Here is a 22,581-nt window from a genome sequence, read left to right as displayed (position 1 = left end):
ATGTGTGATGTGTAGCCTGTCAAGCCCTCAGCACAAAACAATCTGGTGGGCATCAGGGTCTGTCAGGAAACAGAGTGGTGCTGTGCCCCTTTCTGCCCTTGATGGAGAAGGAGTGGCCTTAAGGGAAGGAGAGGCCAGGCCAGGCTGCTCTTTCTAGCTGGTCCATGCCCAGCTTCCAAGGTGCAGGTTGCTTGACCCAAAGCAGTTTGTCAACCACCCAGAGTTGTCAGCAATGATTAGGGTCCAAGAAGAAAACATCCTTGGCCACATGATCAATTTGAAGGTCAGTCCACCTGCTCCATGGAGTGGTGGAGGGCAGGTGGGTAAGTGGCCTGTCCCTGAAAAGAGCTACATGCGGGAGCACTGGGCTGTGATTTCACTCCCTGGATCCACTTTCCTTCTGCAGGTGAGGGAAGTCAGGCATCCCTGGGGTTGCTGCACCATTAGCCTGTACTTCTGCAGCAACCCCTACTTCCACAACCATGTGATTGTGAAGGAGTATCTCATCACTCTCACAAGTAACAGGAGGCTCCCTGCATGGGCTTCAGCTGGTGGTGGGCAGGGATGTAAGGCAATGTGCCCAGCTTCACATACCCCTCTCCTGCAGGATACAGGGTGTCCCGTGCCACTCCAATTCAGTGGTACCAGCATTGTGAATGAGAAGCCTACAGCCACAGGCTCCAGGACAACAGCGCCAGCTTCTTCTACTGGTTCTCTGACCGCAGTGTGGCAGAATCTGGCAGGATTGCTGTGGTGGGATGTCACTGGCCATGTCAGCATACAGCTTCCTGTGTCTGCCTGCTGCTTGCGTTTCTATTCTGGTCCCTGTGGTCTCCTGTTTGCCCTACCAGATCATCAGCAAGGACCTGTGGCTCAATCCCCTGGAGAACTATGAGAGGACGATGGCCCCCAGTGAGCAGACAGGACGGGTGAGGAGGGCCTGCCTGGGCTCTCCCCCGGTGTGCTGCCAGGCTCCCTCCTGGGCCATTACTTTTCTCTCACAGGGACACCTGGATGCTGCGAGGGATACAGCCTGTGACACCAGTGCCGCAGGGTGTGTGCCTGAGACAGGACTACCAGCACAACAAGGGCAGTGCAATTCCAGTTCAGGCGGGGGCGCTCAGTCAGGAGGAGGGATTGTGCATGTCCACTGTCACTCAGAGTAAATGCAGATTACATGCGCCACTCCTCTGAACTCTCCCTCTAGGCCTCCCACAGCACCTTCAGGCCTTGCCACCAGCCCCTCAACAGGAGCTGGCATGACATGTTCTTCCTATACTCGTGTCTCTGAATCTTCCTCATGCCGAGGCCTAGGCTGCTGTGCTTCCACGCCGCATTGCCCTATTGCTGCTCACCACCATCTCCTATTTCCCCAAGGTCTTTTCTTCCTCCTGGGGCCAGTGGGAGAAGCCTGCGCCTTATCAGTATCTTAGGGTGCGAAGTGTGGGCCACAGAACTAGAGAAATCCTTGTTTTGCAGCCTTGTCAGAGGTTCTTCAATCCTTTTATCCATTTAGGTTTTCCAAGGAGAATACCTCATTTGTTTACCCTCCCTAACTGGAAAACAGGGCAGCATGCCATGACGAAATAACACACTGCTTCATTTTGTATGCAGTTCACTTCAAAGACTTTATGCACTTATGGTCATAGACACCCTGGGAAATTTAGGGCCATGAATATAACTCACCATCCAAACACATTGCTTTTATGTGTAGTAAAATCAGACAAGAAATCCCATTTGCAGAGCACTTTCTTCTGAAAATTTTTTGTAATGTTAGTGTTTAAGGTTTTACAAAAAGTAATATATATGTCTCTTTCTTTTTTTCTACTGACCTCCCCCGGGCCTCCCCTATTCCTAGTCACTTGTTCTCGTCACCCACTCCCAGTGTCTTGCCTCTGTTGGTCTGTTCGTTGTGCTTATATTCTGAATATTTTAACAATAAAATATGTAAAATTTAAACATTTAAGTATATTGTAATTTAAATCAGCACTTATGATACAACCTTGTATAATTCAAACCTTGCCTCCAATCCTGAAACTTCATAATGGTACCTACAATTCTTTCTTTTTTTATTTTTTATTAAATCTTTATTTTTCAGATTATTACATTTGTTCCTCTTTGTTCCCCCCATAACTCCCCTCCTCCCAGTTCCTGCCCCACCCTCCGCCCTAACTCCCCACCCACTGTCCTCATCCATAGGTGCATGATTTTTGTCCAGTCTCTTCCCGCATCTCCCACACCCCTTTCCCCCCCAAGAATAGTCAGTCCATTCCCTTTCTATGTCCCTGATTCTATTATGATCACCAGATTATTTATTCACTTGATTCTTAGATTCACTTGTTGATAGATGCATGTTTGTTGCTCATAATTTGTATCTTTACCTTTTTCTTCTTCTTCCTCTTCTTAAAGGATACCTTTCAGAATTTCATAGAATCCTGGTTTGGTGGTGATGAACTCCTTTAGCTTTTCCTTATCTGTGAAGCTCTTTATCTGACCTTCAATTCTGAATGATAGCTTTGCTGGATAAAGTAATCTTGGTTGTAGGTTCTTGGTATTCATCACTTTGAATATTTCTTGCCACTCCCTTCTGGCCTGAAAGTTTCTGTTTGAGAAATCAGCTGACAGTCGTATGGGTATTCCCTTGTAGGTAACTGAGTTTCTTTCTCTTGCTGCTTTTAAGATTCTCTCTTTGTCTTTTGCTCTTGGCATTTTAATTATGATGTGTCTTGGTGTGGTCCTCTTGGGATTCCTTTTGTTTGGGGTTCTCTGTGCTTCCTGGACCTGTAAGTCTATTTCTTTCACCAGGTGGGGGAAGTTTTCTGTCATTATTTCTTCAAATAGGTTTTCAATATCTTGCTCTCTCTCTTCTTCTGGCACCCCTATAATCCGGATGTTGGTATGCTTGAAGCTGTCCCAGAGGCTCCTTACACTATCTTCATATTTTCAGATTCTTTTTTCATTTTCTTTTCTGGTTGGGTGTTTTTTGCTTCTTTGCATTTCAAATCTTTGCCTTGATTCTTGCACTCCTCTGGTCTGCTATTGGGAGTCTGTATAGTATTTGTTATTTTAGTCTGTGTATGCTTAATTTCTAGTTGGTTCTTTATCATAACATCGAGGGTCTCATTAGATTTCTTGAGGATCTCACTACATTTATCAGAGGCTTCTAGACAGTTCTTAAGAGACCTTAAAAGTGTGGTTCTGAACTCAATATCCTCCATTGACAGTTTTGTCCTGTTTCTTTGTCTCCGCATTTTTTATGCTTTCTTGGTGCACCCCCTAGTGGTCTTTGTGCGCAGTCTTGTTGTAGTTAAGTCTTGATTGTTGTTGGCAATACCAGGGTTGATTTGACCTCTAGGCTAACTGGCTATGAGAGTCCGCTTTGTTGGCAGTGGGAGAGCTTCTGTGATGGATCTCTAGGGCGGTGCTAATCTAACGTTTGCCTGAGGCTATCCAGCAAATGCCTCTGTGCAGGGCTTGGGTGGGGCAGGTCCCCGGGGATCTACAGGGTGGGTCAGAGCAAGCAGTTATGGCTGCTCTCAGTTCCATCCCTAGGGGCTCTGCCTTAGAGTTCCGACCAAAGCCAGACAGTCTCACTTCTCCCGTTTGAGTCTGGGTCCCTAGAGACTCGCCCGGATCTGGAGCTCAGAGTCTGAAACTCCCTCCCGATTGAAACCAACAACCGCACCCTCTGACTCCAGCCCACTCTGCGTGCACTCCGCACCTCAGTATTTCACTACAGCACCGCACCTCCTCTGAGTCCGGATATGATATTCTCTTTCCTCCTAGTTGTAGAATTTCCACTCAGCCAGAATTCCAGTGGTACTGGATGATGTCCGTTCCATCTTTTAGTTGTTTTTTGAAGTGGTTGTTCAAGGAAGCAATCTCCAGTGTTAACATATGCCACCATCTTGGTTTTCCAAACAATTCTTGATGCTTCCCCCAAACCTACCATTTCCTTTTAGTCATTCTTAAATAACAGAAGCCAAATTCTTTACAATAAAACTTTGTCGGTACCTTATCATTTTCAATTTCAGTGTCTAATTCTTCTGTCACAGCGGCTTCCCCTCCTGACTCCCTGAGCCCAATAAGGTGAGCCACTGTACTGCATGATTCACTCTCTCTTGCATACATGGTGTATCCTGTAATTGCCGCCTGCACTACACTCAGGACCTCTTACAGGGGTGTCCCATTGGCTGTTGCAGTAATTGCCGTGCCCCCATCATACCCATCTCCTCTGTGGCTGTAATAATCATCACAGGGACTGGACCACCATAAGTCAGAGGGGGCCTTCGTACTGGTGGTGCCCAGTTTTTTACTGGGATGTTGATCTTCCTTTTGTTTAATTGGATGAGTTCAGTATGAATTTTGGAGAATAGGTCCTTATCAGACATAACATTGGAAAATATCTTCTCCCAGGCAGTGGACTTCCTTGTTTTGTTGTTGTTGTTGTTCTTGTATTTGTTGGCTTCTCCTTCTCTGCAGAAGTGTTTTAATTTGACATCATCCCATTTGTTTCATTTCTCCTCAGTTTCCATTGCTCTAGGAGCTGTATCAGTAAAGGTATTGCTGAGACAGATTCCTGATATTTTGTCTTCTTCTAAGATTTTCATGGTTACCCACTTACGTTTAAATCCTTTATTCATTCCTAGTTTATACTTGTGTATGGTGTAAGTCGGTGGTCTAGATTAACTTTTTTGCATGTATCTGTGCTAAAAGTCCAACACCAATAATTATTATGTTTTTATTTTGGCTTTGTAATATCTTTAATGAAACAAAATAAAATGTCCTCTATGTTATTTGAGTCATACTTTCTCTAAATCTTGCCTTTAAAAAAATCCCCTGGGGCACAGTCCCATCCGTTCTTTGATTTTCCTTCCACTGATCCCAAACCTCTGCTGTAATCTGTGTCCTTTCAAAGGACAAAAGCAGACCTGGAGGCCTCAGAGCTGCCCGCAGCCTGCTCCTGCCCACGGTAGGTGCAGCGCCCATCACCATCTGGACCATGGCTGCCAGGCACAGTCAAAGCCTGAGAATCAAAGTGGCAGCATGTCAACGCCTTCACAGGCCTGTTTCCAGCAGCACAAAACCAGTCCTCCCACCCAGTGCTCTGGGACCGGCCGTCATGGCGATGTGGTGGCACCCTCCCCTGGCAGCTGAGCGTCCCAGGCTTTTCTTTGGGCAGACCTGGGCCAGGACCTTTGGGGATCTCTGTGTCCATGGTATAAATGCGAGTGAGATCAGACACAATGTTATCAATGATTGGCTTGGTAAGGTCGCCACTAAACACCTGCCACCATGGCTTCTTGGCCATGGCCTCGGCGGGCACCTGGACCCCATAGACCTGCAGGGCCAGGTGGAGCACCGCCACCGCTATGTGCTGAGCCTGGAACCGGAAGCACAGCCCCCCGCGGTAGCTGTCCCGCAGCAGGGCCCAGGCAGTGACGGAGATGGGGGTCCGTTGCCAGCTGTAAGGATTCAGCCAGTTCTTGAGAGAAATCAGGTAGTGGAGCAGGTACCTGTGTGGGTGCTGAAAGGAGACTTGGAAGCGCAGTACCCGCAGCACAAGGAGCTCGCACTGCACAATGCTGTCCCGGATCACGCACAATAGGGAGTCCATTTCCAAGGGCTCGCTGCCCGGGTGGAAGTACCTGTTGGACACGTTGATGATGTCACGGGTTCGCAGGGGCTGTTCTTCCACTTTGCCAGCCAAGTAAAGGGCAGACATGGCGACCAAGTAGGGGTCATAGGCGTCCAGGTTGATCTCGCAGAAGAACTTATGATAAATGGCACAGGCGATGGCGAGGGGAATGGACTGCATCCCTAGCTTGACACCTGCCTCCATGATGAACCTTGTCACGCGGAATTGCACCCGGGCCGGGGGTTCGGGCCACCCCTTGGCGCCTGGCGCCGCGTCCTCCTCTCTGCAGCTGGCCTGGCTAAGGTCCTCCATGGGGCCCTGCCCAGAGGCCCCAGACACCGAGGGAAGGGCAAGAGTCTCCAGTGCAGTGCCTGTGTCAGCAGAGTTCTATCCCAGTGCGCAGCTGCCCAGCCCCACCCCGCCCCACCCCACCCCGCGGCCCCACCTACCCCGACCTGCCTAGGCCTGACTGCCATCCAGGTTCCAACACCAATTATTGAAGAGACTGTAAGACTGCATTCTATGTTTTTGCCTCCTTTGTCAAATATTAATTGAGCATAATGGTTAGGGTTGACTTCTATGTTCTCTGTTCTGTCCCATTGGTCTTTATGTCTTGTTTAGTGCCAGTAACAGGCAGTTTTGAGAATGGTGGCTTTGTAATACAGCTTGATATCTGGTATTGTGATCCCTCCAACCTTGTTCTTCTTTGTCCAGATTCCTGTAACTCTTTGGGGTCTTTTTTTAAATCCATACGAATTTTTGGAAACTTTCTTCTAGGTCTGTGAGATACGCCATTGATATTTTAAGGGGGAATACATTAAAACTGTACATTGTTTTGGGGACTATGAACATTTTATTGATGTTGATTGTACCAAACCATGAATATGGTATGTTCTTCTATTTGCTTTAGTCTTCCTCTATCACTTTGTTCAATTTCCTGGAGTTTTCCAAGAACAGGTTTTTGCCTGCTTAGTTAAGTTTATTCCTAGTCTTCTTAATTTTTTGTTGCACTGGCAAATGACATTTTTTTTTTTTTTTTAGTTTCTCTTTCTGAGTTCATTATCCGTGTATCAAAAAGCCATAGAATTCTGGGTGTTAATTTTGTACCCTGCTACATTGCCAAATTCATTTATTAAATCTCATAGTTTTTTTGATGGAATCTTTAGGTATTTCTATGGACAGCACAATACCATCTGAGAATTTTGACAGTTTTACTTTTGCTTTTCCACTTAGCATGCCTTGTTTGACTTCTTCTTGCCTGATCACATTGCCTAGCACTACCAGTACTCTGCCAAACAGAAGTGGTGAGAGTGGGCATCCCTGTCTTGTTCCTCTTCTTAGAGTAATTGTTTTTGCCCATTGAGTATGATGTTGTCTGTAGTTTTGTCACATAAGGCTTTTATAATGTTGAGGTATGATCCCTCTATGCCCAGTTTGCTTAGAGTTTTTATCAAAATTGAGTGTTGGATTTTGTCAAGTTCTTTTCCTGCACCAATTGATATGAATCTCTGACAATTTGTTTATGTGATGCATCACACTTATTGATTTCTGGATGTTGACTCATCCTACTTCCCCAGAATATATCCGCTTTGGCATGGTATATGCTCATTTCAATGTAATGTTGCATTGGATTTGTTAGAGTTTTGTTGAGGATTGCAACATCTATGGTCATCAGAGATATATTGGCCTGCATTTTACTATCTTTGTATTTTCTCTATCTGGTTTTCGGATTAGAGTAATGCTGGCTTCATAGAAACCATTTGAAATGGTACTTCCTTTGAATTTTATGCAATAGTCTGAGGAAGAAGGTATTAGTTTTTCTTTGAACACTTGGTAAAACTCCCTGTGAAGCCGTCTCGCCCAGGCTTTTGTTTGCTGCAAGTTATTTTTGTGACTGCTTGAATTTCCTGAGTAGTTATTGTCCTAGTCCTATGTTTTATTCTTCCTAACTGAGTTTAGGAAGATTGTATTTTTCTAGGAATATGTCCATTTCTTCAGGGTTGATCAGTTTGTTGGAGTAGAGTTGTCCATAGTATTTATTTACAATCCTTTTTATATCTGTGGGGTCTTTTGCTATTTTGCTCTTTCATTTCTGATTTTGTTTACTGGGGTCCTGTTGGTGAGCCTAGCTAGAGCTTAGTCAATCTGTTTTATCCTTTCAAACAAATAGCTCATGTCTTTATTAATCTTTTGTGCGGTTTTTGGTCTCTATGTCATTTATTTCTGCTGTGATCTTCATTATTTCCTTCCTGCTGCTGAGTTTGGGCTTTGCTTGTTGCTCTCTCTAACTTTTTAAGTTGTGGGGGTTAGATAATTTGTTAACTGTTTTTCTTGTTCTTTGAGTTAGGCCTGTAATGCTATGAAGTTCCCTCTAAGGATTACTTTCAGTATGTCCCATAGATTTTGGACTTTTATTTTTAATTTTCATTTACTTCCAGGATGATTTTAATTTCTTCTTTAATCTCTTCGGTTACCCAGTTATCTATCTTTGTACATAAAAGCCCTGTGACGGGAATGGCAGAATGTCCAGAATAGCTGTTGGCTATGACTTGCATTGCGGCAGCCAACCAGCCTTATCTGGGCCCCAATCGGCCATATCCCTGACCAGGCTTGCTTCCCATCTGCCCGCAATCCCCCATTCGGGGCAGGACTGATAAGCAAACCACTCACAGCCTTTCCCCTGGTCAGCCATACCCCCTATATGCGCTAACGCCATGATTGGAGGCATGGCCTTCTGGTTAACCACCAATGGCCACTAACCACTGCAGGCCTGGCCCCATGTGCCCCCATCTGGGGAGGCCGACCAGACTGCTTCCATACAGGAATTCATACCCTGGGCCTCCATTTATTTAATAAAAGACTACTTAGCCTCCAAGTATTTGAATTTTGTTATATCTTATTGTAGTTTATTAGCAATATAAGAGGCCCAGTGAATGAACTTTGTACACTTGACGGAATCCCTCACCCTCTGGCAGCCTGGGAGACCTCAGGGGATGTCCGAATGATGGCTTAGGCTTAATCCCAGTTGCCAAACATGCTTAGCGCCTCTGTGGAGGTGGGAGAGATTCCTGCCACTGCTGCTCCCCTTGCCAGTCATCAGCACAGGATCCAGCTGAATGGCGCTGCCCTGTGGGAGCTCACTGATCCCCAAGGGCAGCTCTTGCATTGAGAGTCTACTCCCTGGGTGTCAGAGCACATCATAGCAATCGGTCTTATCTCTTTTTTATGACCTTTACTTTGAGATTTCTTTTTTCTCTCTTTTCTAAATTGTTTTATTGCTTAAAGTATTACAAAGGGTATTACATATGTCTCCTTTTTCTTCCCCGCCCTGACAATCCCCTGGCCTCCCCTAACTCCCAGTGCCTTATGTCCATGGGTTATGCTTATATGCATGCATACAAGTCTTTCGGGTGATCTCTTACTCTCCCCGCCTGCCCCCCAACCCTCCCCGGCCTTCCCGCTGTAGTTTGACAGTCTGTTCGAAGCTGCTCTGCCTCTGTATCTATTTTTGTTCATAAGTTTATAATGGTCTTTATTATCCATAAATGAGTGAGATCATGTGGTATTTTTCCTTCATTGACTGGCTTATTTCACTTAGCATAATGCTCTCCAGTTCCATCCATGCTGCTTCAAATGGCAAGAATTCCTTCATTTTTACAACAGCATAGTATTCCATCGTGTAGATGTACCACTGTTTTCTAACCCATTCATCTGCTGATGGGCACTTCGGCTGTTTCCAGATCTTAGCTATGGTGAATTGTGCTGCTATGAACATAGGGGTGCTTATATCCTTTCTGGGCTCAGAGGTGTGGCAAACTTTCCTGCCCAATTCCATGGTTTTTACCTGACTTAGGTAAACACATAATGCAATATGCAAATGAGGTATCATAGACTTGTGTACCTGAAGCCTATGTGATCATATTAACTTCCATAAATTCAATACAGAGTGCCTATGTGATCATATTAACTTCCATAAATTCAATAACTTTAAATTCATAAAGTTACTGTCTGTAACTCAAATGTTTTTAAAAAATTAAAAAATAATATGAGCATGAAACCTTTAATTATGTGAAAACAGTAACATTGAATGAAGAGATACACCTCAATTTCATTCATATCATTCAAAGCAAAAGAAAGGATACCATTCATTAGATTGAGAATGTATACTGATGATCAATATGATTTGTAATTGCTAAAGAGGTATAGCACTTCTAATAATGAATGCAATATGTAATGTGTGAAACACTCCTAATGACCTTACAGGGATACGATTTAAACCTCAACCTAAATTCAGTCTATTTTAGCATTACAGTTTGCCTGTAGTCACTTCAACTGTTCTCTGAAGAACTCAATTCTATTGATCTTATGTTAGAATGTGACACTTTGGGAACAGGAAGTCATGTAGGTTTAAAGTGAAGATTCATTCTTATTGAACTACTAAGAATTTGTTCTGAATGTACCCTTCTTTCGTCTGGAAAAAGGACATCAGTTCACCTTGGAAAAATCCCACTGAAATAAAAGTTAGTCTAACTATATAAACATCAAGGACACACACTTCATTATTTAGAATTGTATTTGAAATACTAGTTTTGAGTATAGGAATGTGCAACCCTGTACTGTGTAAAATAATAATCTTTATTATTAATTTGATAAGACGATCTTGTACCTACGTTTGATGTAGAAAACTTTCCATTTGGAAACTACATAAGAGAAATGTCTATGGTATTAAATAGATTCACCAAGGGGTCTCTGACTCAGAAGAAGGCTACAAACCAATGATTCACCAATTTTATTGGTCTTTCTGTCTTCTTTCTTGTACATGAGGTATGTAAAACATGAATAAAAATGTTGATGAGCTATTTTCAGGGAGTTGTCTTTTAATTAATTTAACTATTTACTTATTTGACTGACTATGAAAGGAAAGTGTATTCATTTCAATATATCTGTAGCAGGAAAAGTTGGTTTCATATTAACTAGTTTTCCCAATTTCAAAGACTTAGTGTCCATTTGTGATAATTAGGTGAGTGACATTTCACGGGAAATTTTCTAAAGTGTTATTGCAGAGTTTGTGCAAGATGAAGGTTGTCCAGGGGGAGGGGATACAGGTGTTTGGCTGGCTGGCCCCACGCCGATCGAGTTGGGGATCAGATGGGGGAAGATGAAGGCCAGGCGAAGGAGCTGTGGGTAGATTACTGGCTGGTGGGTCCTCGATCATTGCGGGGGCGGAGGGGGGGGGGTGCGGACAGAACAGTGTGGGGCTACCTGGAGGGTGCAGCCCGCGTTGCTTGCCAGTCTGTCCCACCCCATGGTGGATCTCCTGGTCAAACTCCTGTTTGAAGGGACAATTTGCATATTAGTCTTTTATAATATAGTGTTACATGCAATAAACATTAATATGTTAAGGAAAAAAAATTAAATATAATATTACCAAAACAGTGCAAACCTATTTTATCACAAAAGTTGTAGGAACTATTAAATATCTGAAAATGATAGGATTCCTTTTTATTATATTCTAAAACATATATTTTTTACTCTGGCTCTATTTTATTCATCTTTTTATTCTTTTATTTTTTGAAATATTTTTTATTGATTTCAGTGAGAAAGGGAGAGGGAGAGAGATAGCAACATCAATGATGCATGAGAATCATTGATTCTCTGCCACCTGCACGCATCACACCTTGGAACAAGCCCACAACCCAGACAGGTGTCTTTGCCCGGAATTGAACCTGGGACCCTTCAGCCTGGAGAACAATAATCTATCCACAGTGCCTAACCAGCTAGGGCTATTTTTTCTTTATTGATTAAGGTATTACATATGTGTCCGTATCCCCCATTTGTCCCTCCTACCTCCTCCTCATGTCATCACCCCCACTGGTGTCAGTGTCCATTAGTCAGGCTCATATGCATGCCTCAAGTCCTTTAGTTGATCTCTCTAACCCCACCTTTCCCTACCTTCCCTGCAGCAACCTTTTGCAGCAAAGATTCAGGAACTGGAAAAGTGTATGAACTGAAAGGAATACACTAGACAACAATTACATATTTAGAAGGCATGGGGGAGCCAGGTGAAGACATTTCTCTCTAGTAAGGAGGCTCTCTGAAACCCAGGACCCATCAGCTTTTATTTACTTAAATACACATTTGCCCTTTAGCAAAGCATACAGGCATATCAATGGTAAAGTTTGGTACACAATAAAAGTATTATCATGGTAGGAGGTTGCTTACAGCCACTTTGCCAACAGCAGGGTAACAAAATGCTGATTTTCAGCCATGCTGAATATCAAAGTTCATTCGCCTTCTATAGGATTCTCGCATTGATATGTTCACTACTGTTGGTCTTTGCTCCAACATTTCCCCCTTTTGCTTTCTTAATTAATTTAGAAAGGTGTATGCCATTAGCTGGGCTCAGATCCTTTTAAGACTTTTCATTCTGCATCTTAAAACTGGAAGCAAACATAGAAGAACAAGAAAGAAAGACAATAGCGGTTACTCTAAAAAGGAAACTTAGGGAGATTCGATGAAAAGGATTGAGTCCTTTCATGTCCTTCTAAATATTATTGTCAGGAATTTAAGGAATTCATTCATAGTAGGCTTCTTTTGGGGCCATTAGTTTTTTTATGGATCCCTTTCTGCCAGGGTCCAACCCCAGCAGGTCCAGGGGTTCCCAAAGGCGTAGACGGAGTCGGCGAAGAAGGAAGGACACAGAGACAGTGTTCAGTTGATCAGCAGCCTAGCCAGGATCTCCAGCCAGGATCTCCAGCCAAGTTCTGGTCTGGATCTCCAGAGAGGTTCTGCTGTTTATTGTCTTGTTACATCCATATTTATACCAGTTGATTTTAATCCTGTCAATTTCTATTACAAAGGTTAGGGCGTTTCTTATCTGCATTCCAGGGAGTAAAGATTATGTAGCTTAAGCATGATTGTTTGTAGTTAAAGTGATTAACTACCCGCCTGGCACTTAGTTGAGGAGTTTCATCCCCTCCCTAACTTCAGGGAAAAATCCCTACCTGGGGAAACAACCTATCTCGGAGAGGAGACCTTGGTTAAAACACACAGCGCTAAGGGGAGCAAACATATTAAGAACAGTATGCTATATAGGCCAGGTCCCTTGAAACATATGCTGTGCAGATATTTCTATCCGGCAGCGACTGTGTCAAGCAGCAAGGATGGACCAGCTTCTGGCAAATTCCCCCATTTTTTTTTATTTTTTAAATGACAGCACATGCAAATCAGTGTCCACCTCTCAGATTGGGCCGTTTAAAACTCGGAAGAAGACTGGCAAGCAATGACAGTGAGCATAACTATAAACATAGTGGATGGAGTGCACAAGGAGCCCCATTCCTGTAGAAGGTTGCCGGCCTCTTCAGTCAAGGGATTACAGCTGTCCTCAAGTTGTTGGTTTGATTGCCTTTGTTGGTCTGGCTAGTGGGTGGCATCACTGGCGATGGGCTTCCCGAAGCGTCAGCGAGTTGGAGGGCTGCATCAAAGTGTCCATCAGTGCCGGGGTCCCGTCCCAGTGGGTCCAGGGGTCCCCAAAGGTGTAGACAGAGTCTGCGAAGAAGGAAGGACATGGAGACAGTGTTCAGTTGATCAGCAGCCTAGCCAGGATATCCAGCCAGGATCTCCAGCCAAGTTCTGGTCTGGATCTCCAGAGAGGTTCTGCTTAGGATCTCCAGCCAGGTTCTGTGTCCATGTTGTCTTGCTAGGTTCTTCAGCCAGGTTCTCCAGGTTCTCTAGCCAGGTTCTGTAGCCAAGTTCCCTTGCTAGGTTCTCCAGCCAGGTTCTGTGCAGGTTCTCCAGCCAGGTTCAGTCACCAGGTTCTAGTAAGGTTCTCTTGCCAATTTCTGTAGTCAAGTTCAGTCCAGGATCTTTTGCCATGTTCTCTCCAGCGAAGTTCTTCTGTCTCTAGGTTCTGTCTTCTGAGTTCTGTCTTCTAAGTTCTGTCTTCTAAGTTCTGTGTTCTAAGTTCTGTGTCTTGCTGTCTTGTTACATCTGTATTTATACCAGTTGATTCAATCCTATCAACCTCTATTACAAAGGTTAAGGCGTTTCTTATCTCCATTCCAGGGAGTAAAGATTATGTAGCTTAAGCAAGATTGTTCATAGTTAAAGTGATTAATTACACGCCTGGCACTTAGCTAAGAGGTTTTATTCCCTCCCTAACTTCAGGGGAAAATGCCTACCTGGGGAAACAACCTTTCTCAGAGACCTTGGTTAAAACACATAGTGCCAAGAAGGTGAGCAAACATATTAAGAACAGTATGCCATATATGCAAGGTCCCTTGAAACAGCAAGCATGGACCGGCTCCCGGCACATCAGGGCTGTGGTTGATGGTGGTGTCGGTGTCTGAGGAGGAGTAAGCTGTGCCCTCTGGGTCAGCTGATATGGAATATGGAGGGTAGCAGAGAGAAAAAGAAGAGAAAGCAAAATAACTACAAGGCATGGAAGTGTTTAGAAAAAAGAGGGAGAAGAAAGGGGAGAAGGCAGCATCCTGACACAGCCCTTTCCTTCAGCTTCCCCTTTCCCTATGGTCCAAGGTAGAAATGGGAAACAAGTCCTGTTGCAGTGAGAGGGCAGGTGCTGTCAGCCAGTCTCTGTCTTTACCTGGGTCCCGATCTGAGCTGGGCTTGGGAAGTGGGAAGCAGCCATGGGGACAGGAGACCTTCCTCAGGAGGGGCGAGTGTTCAAGCCCCTGAACCATTGGGGGGGGGGGTGAGGATCTGTGTCCCACCTCTGTTGAACCCCAAGTTCTCTCCTACTGGCCTCCCTACTGTGCCTGTCTTAGGTTGCCCCACCCTGTGGGGTCTTACCTGTCTTTGACTACCAGCCATCTCTGGGCCAAGTAGGGTGATGTGAGGTTCAGTTCTGTCTCCTTTGTAGCCTCTGTCCCTCTGGCCTCCATGCCCAGCAACTGCCTTGGGATCCCCTTGCCTGCTGGCGGGGCCCCGGCATTGATCACATATCTTGGGGAACCCAGGTTTCTTCTCCAGGGAGGGCCCAGCTCACGCTATTGGGTGAGAGACATATCCATGGTACCAGCCACCATGAGGCTTCAACCACAGCATTAACAGAGAGCTCATGCAACAGCTATGGGCAATTGGATTGTAAGAAGATGGTCCCTCTTGACACAAGGGTAAAAAAGAGGGGCCAATACAGGACAAAGGAGAGTCCCGGAACAGGGCTTTCTAGCCCAGGATGTCAGGCCCTTGGCACAAGACAACTCCTTGTATGGGACATATAGCAAACACCCCCAGTCACGGCATAAAAGGGAGGTGCCCTTCCTGGAACAGTAGGGTAGGGAGATTCTAGAAAAGGCTGTGTTCAGGAAAGAAGGAGAAAGGCCAAAGAAGCAGCAAACAAGTAGTTAGATTTTTAAAGAAGGAAAAAAAGGAAAGGAGATGTGGGGCAAAGCTGGGACATGTGGAAAGACAAAAAGGAGGCACATGTGATCCTCCCAATGGACAGATTGTTCCAGCTCAGGGCTGCACATCTGCTGCAGATTGGCACTGGTCCGGTGTGCTATGATGAGGCAGAGATGGCGGGCGGTGAGACATAAGGTCGGACTAGACGGTCTGGAATCCACACAGGTGAGTCTGCATCCTGTGGAAATATACAAGCATATCCTCTCCCCCAGGTTAAAAGTACATCAGGTCCCTTCCAGGCTCCTGTAAGCAAGTCTCTCCATTTGACGAGGGCTTTAGGTTTAGTTAAATCAGGGTTCCAATGCCTGTACATTGGGGAATTTCCCTCAGAATCTACATTTATTATATTAATTACAAATAGAGTATGTTGTAGAACATGATGAGGAGAGGAATATTTAAACTCATTTTCTTGTAATTTTTTAATTTGTGTTTTTAAAGTTTGGTGAGCCCTTTCTACTATTGCTTGGCCTTGAGGATTGTAGGGTATTCCTGTAGTATGTGCGATGCCGAATGTAGAGCGTAAGTTTTTAAAAGCTCTAGAGGTATAGGCAGGCCCATTGTCTGTTTTAAGTGCCCTTGGTATTCCTAGGTAGGAAAAGCATTGGAATAGATGTTGACTTACATCTTTAAAGGCTTCTCCTGTACGTGCAGAAGTAAGGATAAGATGAGAAAAGGTATCAATACAAACATGCACATAGCAAAGTTTGCCAAAAATGGGACATGAGTAATATCCATCTGCCATAAGTCACAGGGTCTAAGTCCTCTTGGATTAACTCCAGTAGCAGGGCTAGGAAAATGAGTAGGACAATGGCCTGAGTCACGCACAATACTTCGAGCAGCTTCTCTAGATATGCGATAATATAGACGGAGAGCAGAAGCATTTTGATGGTGAATGGCATGAGACCGCCTGGCTTCTTCTAGAGCTGTACAAACTACTGGGTGAGTTAGTAAATCAGCCTGATAATTTCCTTCGCTTAAGGGTCCTGGTAGGCAGGAATGAGCTCTAATATGTCCAATATAGAAAGCCTTTTCTCGTTTATGAATGTAAGTTTGTAGCTGAGTTAACAAAGAGAAAATGGCTGTTCTTCCTTGTGGGAGAGAGGCGGTCTCAATATGAGGAAATAATTTAACTATATATTGAGAGTCAGTGTACAAGTTAAAGGGAACCTATTGCAATTGTTCAAAAGCATAAATGACTGCCAAAAGCTCTGTTCTCTGAGCTGAAGTCTCTAGAGTTTGTTGAACATGGATTATTGAGTCAATGATTGTTACTGCCCTACCATTAGAGGAACCATCTGTGAATACCAAGGAGGCAGGAGGTGATAATGGTTCTTTTGAACATTTAATAGGAAATATAAACGGATGTAGGGAGAGAAATTGCAATATAGGTGATCTTGGCAAATTATGTAAAATTTGTCCTGGGAAGTTACCTATAGCTATCTGCCACTCTTCTTCAAATTGTAATAGTGTGTCTAATTGTTCTCTTTTATAAGGTATTATTATCTCAGTAACTTCTCTTCCAAAGAGTTCGATACTGCATTGTCTACCTTTGATAATGAGAGTGGCCACTAGGGAGGGATAGGGTGGTATAATCTTCTTAGGAGTGACAGGTAAATGTATCCATTCTAATGGTCCTTCCTGCCACAAGCATCCTGTAGGAGTATATTTAGTGGCTAGAATAATTAAGGCCCAAGATTTGAAATAATCTAGACACTGTAGTTGCTGTTTATTGATGGCCTGTTCTATTTTTGCTATAGCCTTTTCTCCTTCTACAGTTAATTGTCGGGGAGACTTAGGGTTAGAATCTCCCTTCAAAATGTCAAATAGAGGTTTTAAGTCAATAGTGGTTATTTTTAGATATGACCTGACCCAGTTGATATCACCTAATAGTTTCTGATAATCATTCAATGTGTTTAAATGATCTTTTCTTAATTGTAAAGGCTGTTGGGTGATAGTAGAGGTATGTAATATTCTGCCTAAGTAGGAAAAAGAAGGTTCAATCTGAATCTTTTCTGGGGCTATTTTTAGACCATGTTCTTCTAAAGCAAGGGCGGTCTGAGTAAGAATTTCCTGTAAAGTAGCCCGATCTTTATGAGCTAGTAAAATATCATCCATATAATGGATAAGATATAGATCTGAAAATTTCTTTCTAATAACTTGCAATGCCTGATCTACAAACTTTTGACATAATGTAGGACTATTTTTCATCCCTTGTGGGAGAACCTTCCATTGATATCTCTGATAAGGTTGTTTAAAGTTTTCTGATGGTATGCTGAATGCAAATCTTTGACAATCAGCCAGGTGAAGAGGTATAGTGAAAAAACAATCCTGTAAGTCAATAACAACAACACAATACTCCTGTGGAATTGCCACAGGGGAGGGCAATCCAGGTTGTAAGGAGCCCATATCTTCCATGGTGGCATTTATGGCTCTTAGATCTTGCAAAAGTCTCCACTTGCCTGATTTCTTTCTTATTACAAATATGGGTGTGTTCCAGGGACTATTTGATGGCTCTATATGTCCCTCTGCTAATTGCTGATCAATTAATTGTCGGGCTGCTGATATTTTCTCAGATGTTAAGGGCCATTGCTCAACCCATACTGGTTGTGACAATTTCCAGACTATGGGATCAGCAGTCCTAAGGGCAATGGCCCCAATTATAAATCCTGTCGAGGAGTGTGAGGTATTACTTTCTTTTCCTAATCCCTTTCCTGGATTAAATCTCGTGTCTAGCATCTGTGATGTTACTCTATCACTAGGGCTATATAATAGAACTCCCATTTGAGATAAGATATCTCTTCCCCATAATGTAAAGGGGATAGTCGTAATTACATATTGACAGAATGTTCCTGAATGTTGATCTTCATCAGCCCAAGTTAAAATCTGAGAACTCTTTTTTACATTAGATGCCTTTCCTAGTCCTACTAGGGAAGTAGAGGTGGTGTGCGTGGGCCATGAAGAGGGCCAATCCTTCCCTGCTATGCAGGAAACATCTGCTCCTGTATCCAATAGATCTCCAGTTGGTTTTCCCTGAATTTGTAAAATTTCTGTAGGTCTAGTAGCATGGATTTCTTGTATCCAAAATGCTGCATCACTAGATCCAAAGCCTCCGGCCCCTCTAGCTTTCTGGGTAACAGCTGTCTCTATTTTATGTATTGGTAACAGGAGTAATTGGGCAGTTCTCTGGTTGGGCTGAATCTGTATAGTTGTGGTGGGTGGGGAAAGTAAAATCTGTATTTCTCCTGTGTAGTCTGCATCAACAACTCCTGGGATGACTAAGATCCCCTGTAACGAGGTGGAGCTCCGTCCTAATATTAAACCTACAGTTCCCTCAGGCAGCGGCCCAGACACTCCTGTAGGAATGGCTGCTACTGGCGAGTCTGGGGTTAGTATTGCATGGGTGGTTGAGTGGAGGTCCAATCCTGCACTGCGTGGGGTTGCCCTGAAGAGGTCACTGACTGATCGAAATTTGCAGAGGGGTTGAAGGTTGATGCCCCTATTATTGCAGGGGCCTGGGGCTGGCCCCTTCTCAAGTTTCCCAATTGAGGTGATGGGATATAACCTCCTTGGGAGCTATTTCTTGAGTTTAAAGGCCGACCATTTTTATGGTATTTTGATCTACATTCCTTTGCCCAATGGAATCCTTTCTGACATCGGGGACAAACGGTTTTTGGAGGATTAATATTATTCCCTAATGTATTTCCAGGCTGTCGAGGAGCTTGCCATCTGGCCTGAGTATTATTATTTTTATTTGGGCATTCTCTGCTAAAGTGCCCAGATAAGCCACAAGAGTAGCAGTTCATATTTCTTTTATTACCTGTAGTATTGCTGGCTTGTCCTATACCCTGTACATATTGAGGGTATGTCTCCCCTTTGAGAGCTGCAGCTATAGCTACACCCTGTATAAATGCTGGACTTACATCAGCACACTGTTTTATAAAATCATTTATAGTTCCTGTTCTGCGAATCGGCCTTAATAAAGCCTGACAGGTATTATTAGCATTTTCAAAAGCCAGTTGTTTGATTAGGATATCGGCTGCCTCTTTGTTATTGATTACTCTCTTGACTGCCTGTATGAGGCGAGAAAGGAAATCCTGATATGGTTCCTCGACCTTCTGTTTAACCTCTGTAAGGGTGGTTGTTTTTCCTGCTGTATAAGGTAGGGATTTCCAGGCATTTCCTGCACAACTGGTTACTTTGGTAAGTGCCTCTGTGGGCATATTCATTTGCTCCAGAGCCGTGTTAAAATCACCTTCTCCTAATATCATGTCTAGGGTTATTCCTTTTCTGGTTTTTTTCCTAGTGGCTACAGCTTTCTTAGCAAGATCATCATATTCAGTTTTCCATAATAAGTAATGGCCTCCTGAGAGACAGGCTTTACAAACCTGTGACCAATCATAAGGAGTCATCCATTTACTGGCTAGGGTTTCTACCAAAGTTTGTGTGTAAGGAGCTAGAGGTCCATATTCAGAGCAGGCCAATTTTAATTCTTTAAGTACTATGTAAGGTATAGTCTCCCAGGTGGGGTTTCCGTCCCCACCAGACTCATTATCATATGCAACTGGGAAGCAGAGTGAGAATTCAAGATCTCCATTAGCTTCAGCTTCTCTTATCACCCTTTGAAATTTAGACATGGAGCTCCTAGGAGCCACAGGCTTCCTTTCTAACTTGGGGAGCCTGTTTTGAACGGGAGGGCCTCTCTCCTCTCTACTGACTGGAAAGGACCAATGGTCATGTTTATGATATTTATTCTCCTCCTGATCAGTAGCCATAGCTAAATTGCTTTTAGATTGAGCTGAAGACAATAATGATGTATCCTCTCTGGGTGGAGCCGAGGGACTATTTAAATTTTGAGAAAGTTCAATCGTTTTTGCCTCTGGTGTCAAGGTGTCACAGATTGAATTCCAGAGGGAAAAGACATTTGGCAGGACCTTCTCAGATCCATGATAGCTGTAATAGTTCTTTAATTGCTTTCCTGCTTTAGTCCAAGTTTCTAAATTAACAGTTCCATCCTCAGGAAGCCATTGACATACATCTTCTATAAAACTTTCTGTCTGACTGGGAGTAACCTTAACTCCTCTGCTAGCAAGCATATGCGTTAAAAGATTAATAGACTCTTTTTTCTTTAGACTCAGTATGACCCATCCTGTCAATCTAAGTTCTCTACTAACTACCCCTTACCCTACTTATCCTCTATGGGGGGTGGGGGGTCTGCAGCACCCTACGGTAGAGTCCTATCCCTCCAAAGTACTGGGTGGGGGTTTGGGGGGCTTACCTAAGGGTCCCGGTTTGGGCGCCAGATGCCGGGGTCCAACCCCAGCAGGTCCAGGGGTTCCCAAAGGCGTAGACAGAGTCGGCGAAGAAGGAAGGACACGGAGACAGTGTTCAGTTGATCAGCAGCCTAGCCAGGATCTCCAGCCAAGTTCTGGTCTGGATCTCCAGAGAGGTTCTGCTGTTTATTGTCTTGTTACATCCATATTTATACCAGTTGATTTTAATCCTGTCAATTTCTATTACAAAGGTTAGGGCGTTTCTTATCTCCATTCCAGGGAGTAAAGATTATGTAGCTTAAGCATGATTGTTTGTAGTTAAAGTGATTAACTACCCGCCTGGCACTTAGTTAAGGAGTTTCATCCCCTCCCTAACTTCATGGAAAAATCCCTACCTGGGGAAACAACCTATCGGAGAGGTGACCTCGGTTAAAACACACAGCGCTAAGGGGAGCAAACATATTAAGAACAGTATGCTATATAGGCTAGGCCCCTTGACACATATGCTGTGCAGATGTTTCTATCCGGCAGCGACTGTGTCAAGCAGCAAGGATGGACCGGCTTCCAGCACCTTTACCAGTCACTGTTAGCTTGTGACATGACAGCAATGATGTTCAAGTTCTGGATGGTGGACAAATGGTGAGAAATGTCAGTGTAGGTCTGCACTTTTTTGGCTTTGTCATGGGCAACCTGCACCAATGCACCGATGATGAGTGCTAGCATGGAAAGGCGTCTTCACCATCCCCCATCTCTTGATGTGTCTCCTCTGACTCCTCAGTGTTTTGCTTGGGGCCATGCTATCTGTGGTTGCAGTAGTCTGGTCAGTTCCTCTCTCAGATTCATGTTTCAGGAACCACACAGCCTTGGAGGAGTTTTATGGAAACACACAAGTATATCCTCGACCAAAGGTTAATAAAGGGACCCTTCTATAAACTAGACTCGGTATCTTTCCATTTAACCAGACCATTTTGCTTTGGCTTATTCTGACACCACTGTAATTCTATGGGTGTCTTGCCATCAGCATTACAAGGGAAAAATTTAAAGTAATTAAGGCTTGGTGTGGTCTACTTATAGGAGATTTCTTCACTATTCCCCCACTTTTGTTTTTCAAAATGGGATTTAGAGGCTCTTGTAGCAGATATAACATGCAAGAGGGACATTTCTTGATAATCTGTTTGGCAGGCTGATGTAAAAGTTGATGAAATTTCCCTGGCCTGTTTAATAAAATAACTAATTGATAGGCGTATGCATTTCCTTTTGTTAAAGGACCAGGACTTGTTCAAATAGTATAGATAGGCGTCGATCACAGCCATTTAAATTCAGTAGTTGCAGTTCTGTTTACCAGGCCAGCAGCATAGGCAGATCAGAGATAATATTAAGAGGCTTTTGGAAATCCTGCAAGTCAGCCTTGATTGTTTCTAATTCTATTCTTTGCACAGAAGTATGACTGGTGTGAATTACTTTCGTCTGAATTCTTTGCATTATAAGCAGCTTTACCATGAGATGAACTATCAGTAAAAACAGTGACTGCTCCAGGAATAGGTTTCTGCCTATTCCAACTAAGTTCCCCTGAATATTCTTTGATTTTCATTTGCTAATTTAAATCAGTCTAAAACAAGGCTTATTTCCTAACTTCCTTTGTCATTGGCTGGGGACAGCAAATGACACTAGTAGGGTTTTTGCTATCAGTCTTTGAGTATATGGACATAAGCGTTGTTTACGGAGGCAAAATGAAAATTGTTTACTTTTCTTTATGAGGCCTAATACATTTATTTTTAATTACAGTTTTCTAGATATTTGAAGGGAATCTGCTCCTGTTTTTTTCTTCCATGTAATTTCTAGGCCACATTTAGGGAGTCTCTTTTAAAAACATTTTTCTTTCTTTTAAATAGAGCTACAAACTTGGTTCCTTTTAAGAAATACCAATAAGAGAGAGGTATGCTGGCCAATTGTGCAATGCATACAGATTAAGTAAAAGTAACTCTTTTTTTTATGGTGTCTTATTAATGGTGAGATTTAATGCTCGAATAATTACTTTTTGTTTACCTTGTAAATAGTAGCAGGAGAGATTTTAAAATTTCTCCTTTCTATTAAGGTTAAAATTTACTTTTAAACATCATTCTTTTGGATAGTGCTCATTTGTATAGGTACAGATATTTTACTCTGGACTGTGTTAGAACCAATTGCTAATAAAATATCTGCTTCTCATATAACTGAGTTTATATGAGAACTTGATTATATTGTAAAAAGCTA

General features: G+C 43.4%; 1 protein-coding gene across 1 annotated transcript; it reads right to left on the bottom strand.

Annotated features, from left to right (window-relative positions):
* Nucleotides 1-4,049: 4,049 nt before the first annotated feature.
* LOC308512480 (cyclin-Q-like) lies at nt 4,050-10,945 on the bottom strand (the record flags this gene model as incomplete). Its single annotated transcript, XM_081082213.1, has 3 exons — nt 4,050-4,075; nt 5,185-5,936; nt 10,941-10,945. 3 exons carry the CDS (start codon nt 10,943-10,945, stop codon nt 4,050-4,052), a joined length of 783 nt encoding a protein of 260 aa, XP_080938339.1.
* Between the last annotated feature and the right edge of the window lie 11,636 nt (nt 10,946-22,581).

This window comes from Myotis nattereri, assembly GCF_964212035.1.
Source record: "Myotis nattereri genome assembly, chromosome: Y".
NCBI lineage: Eukaryota > Metazoa > Chordata > Mammalia > Chiroptera > Vespertilionidae > Myotis > Myotis nattereri.
This window is presented reverse-complemented; position numbering and strand designations above follow the sequence as displayed.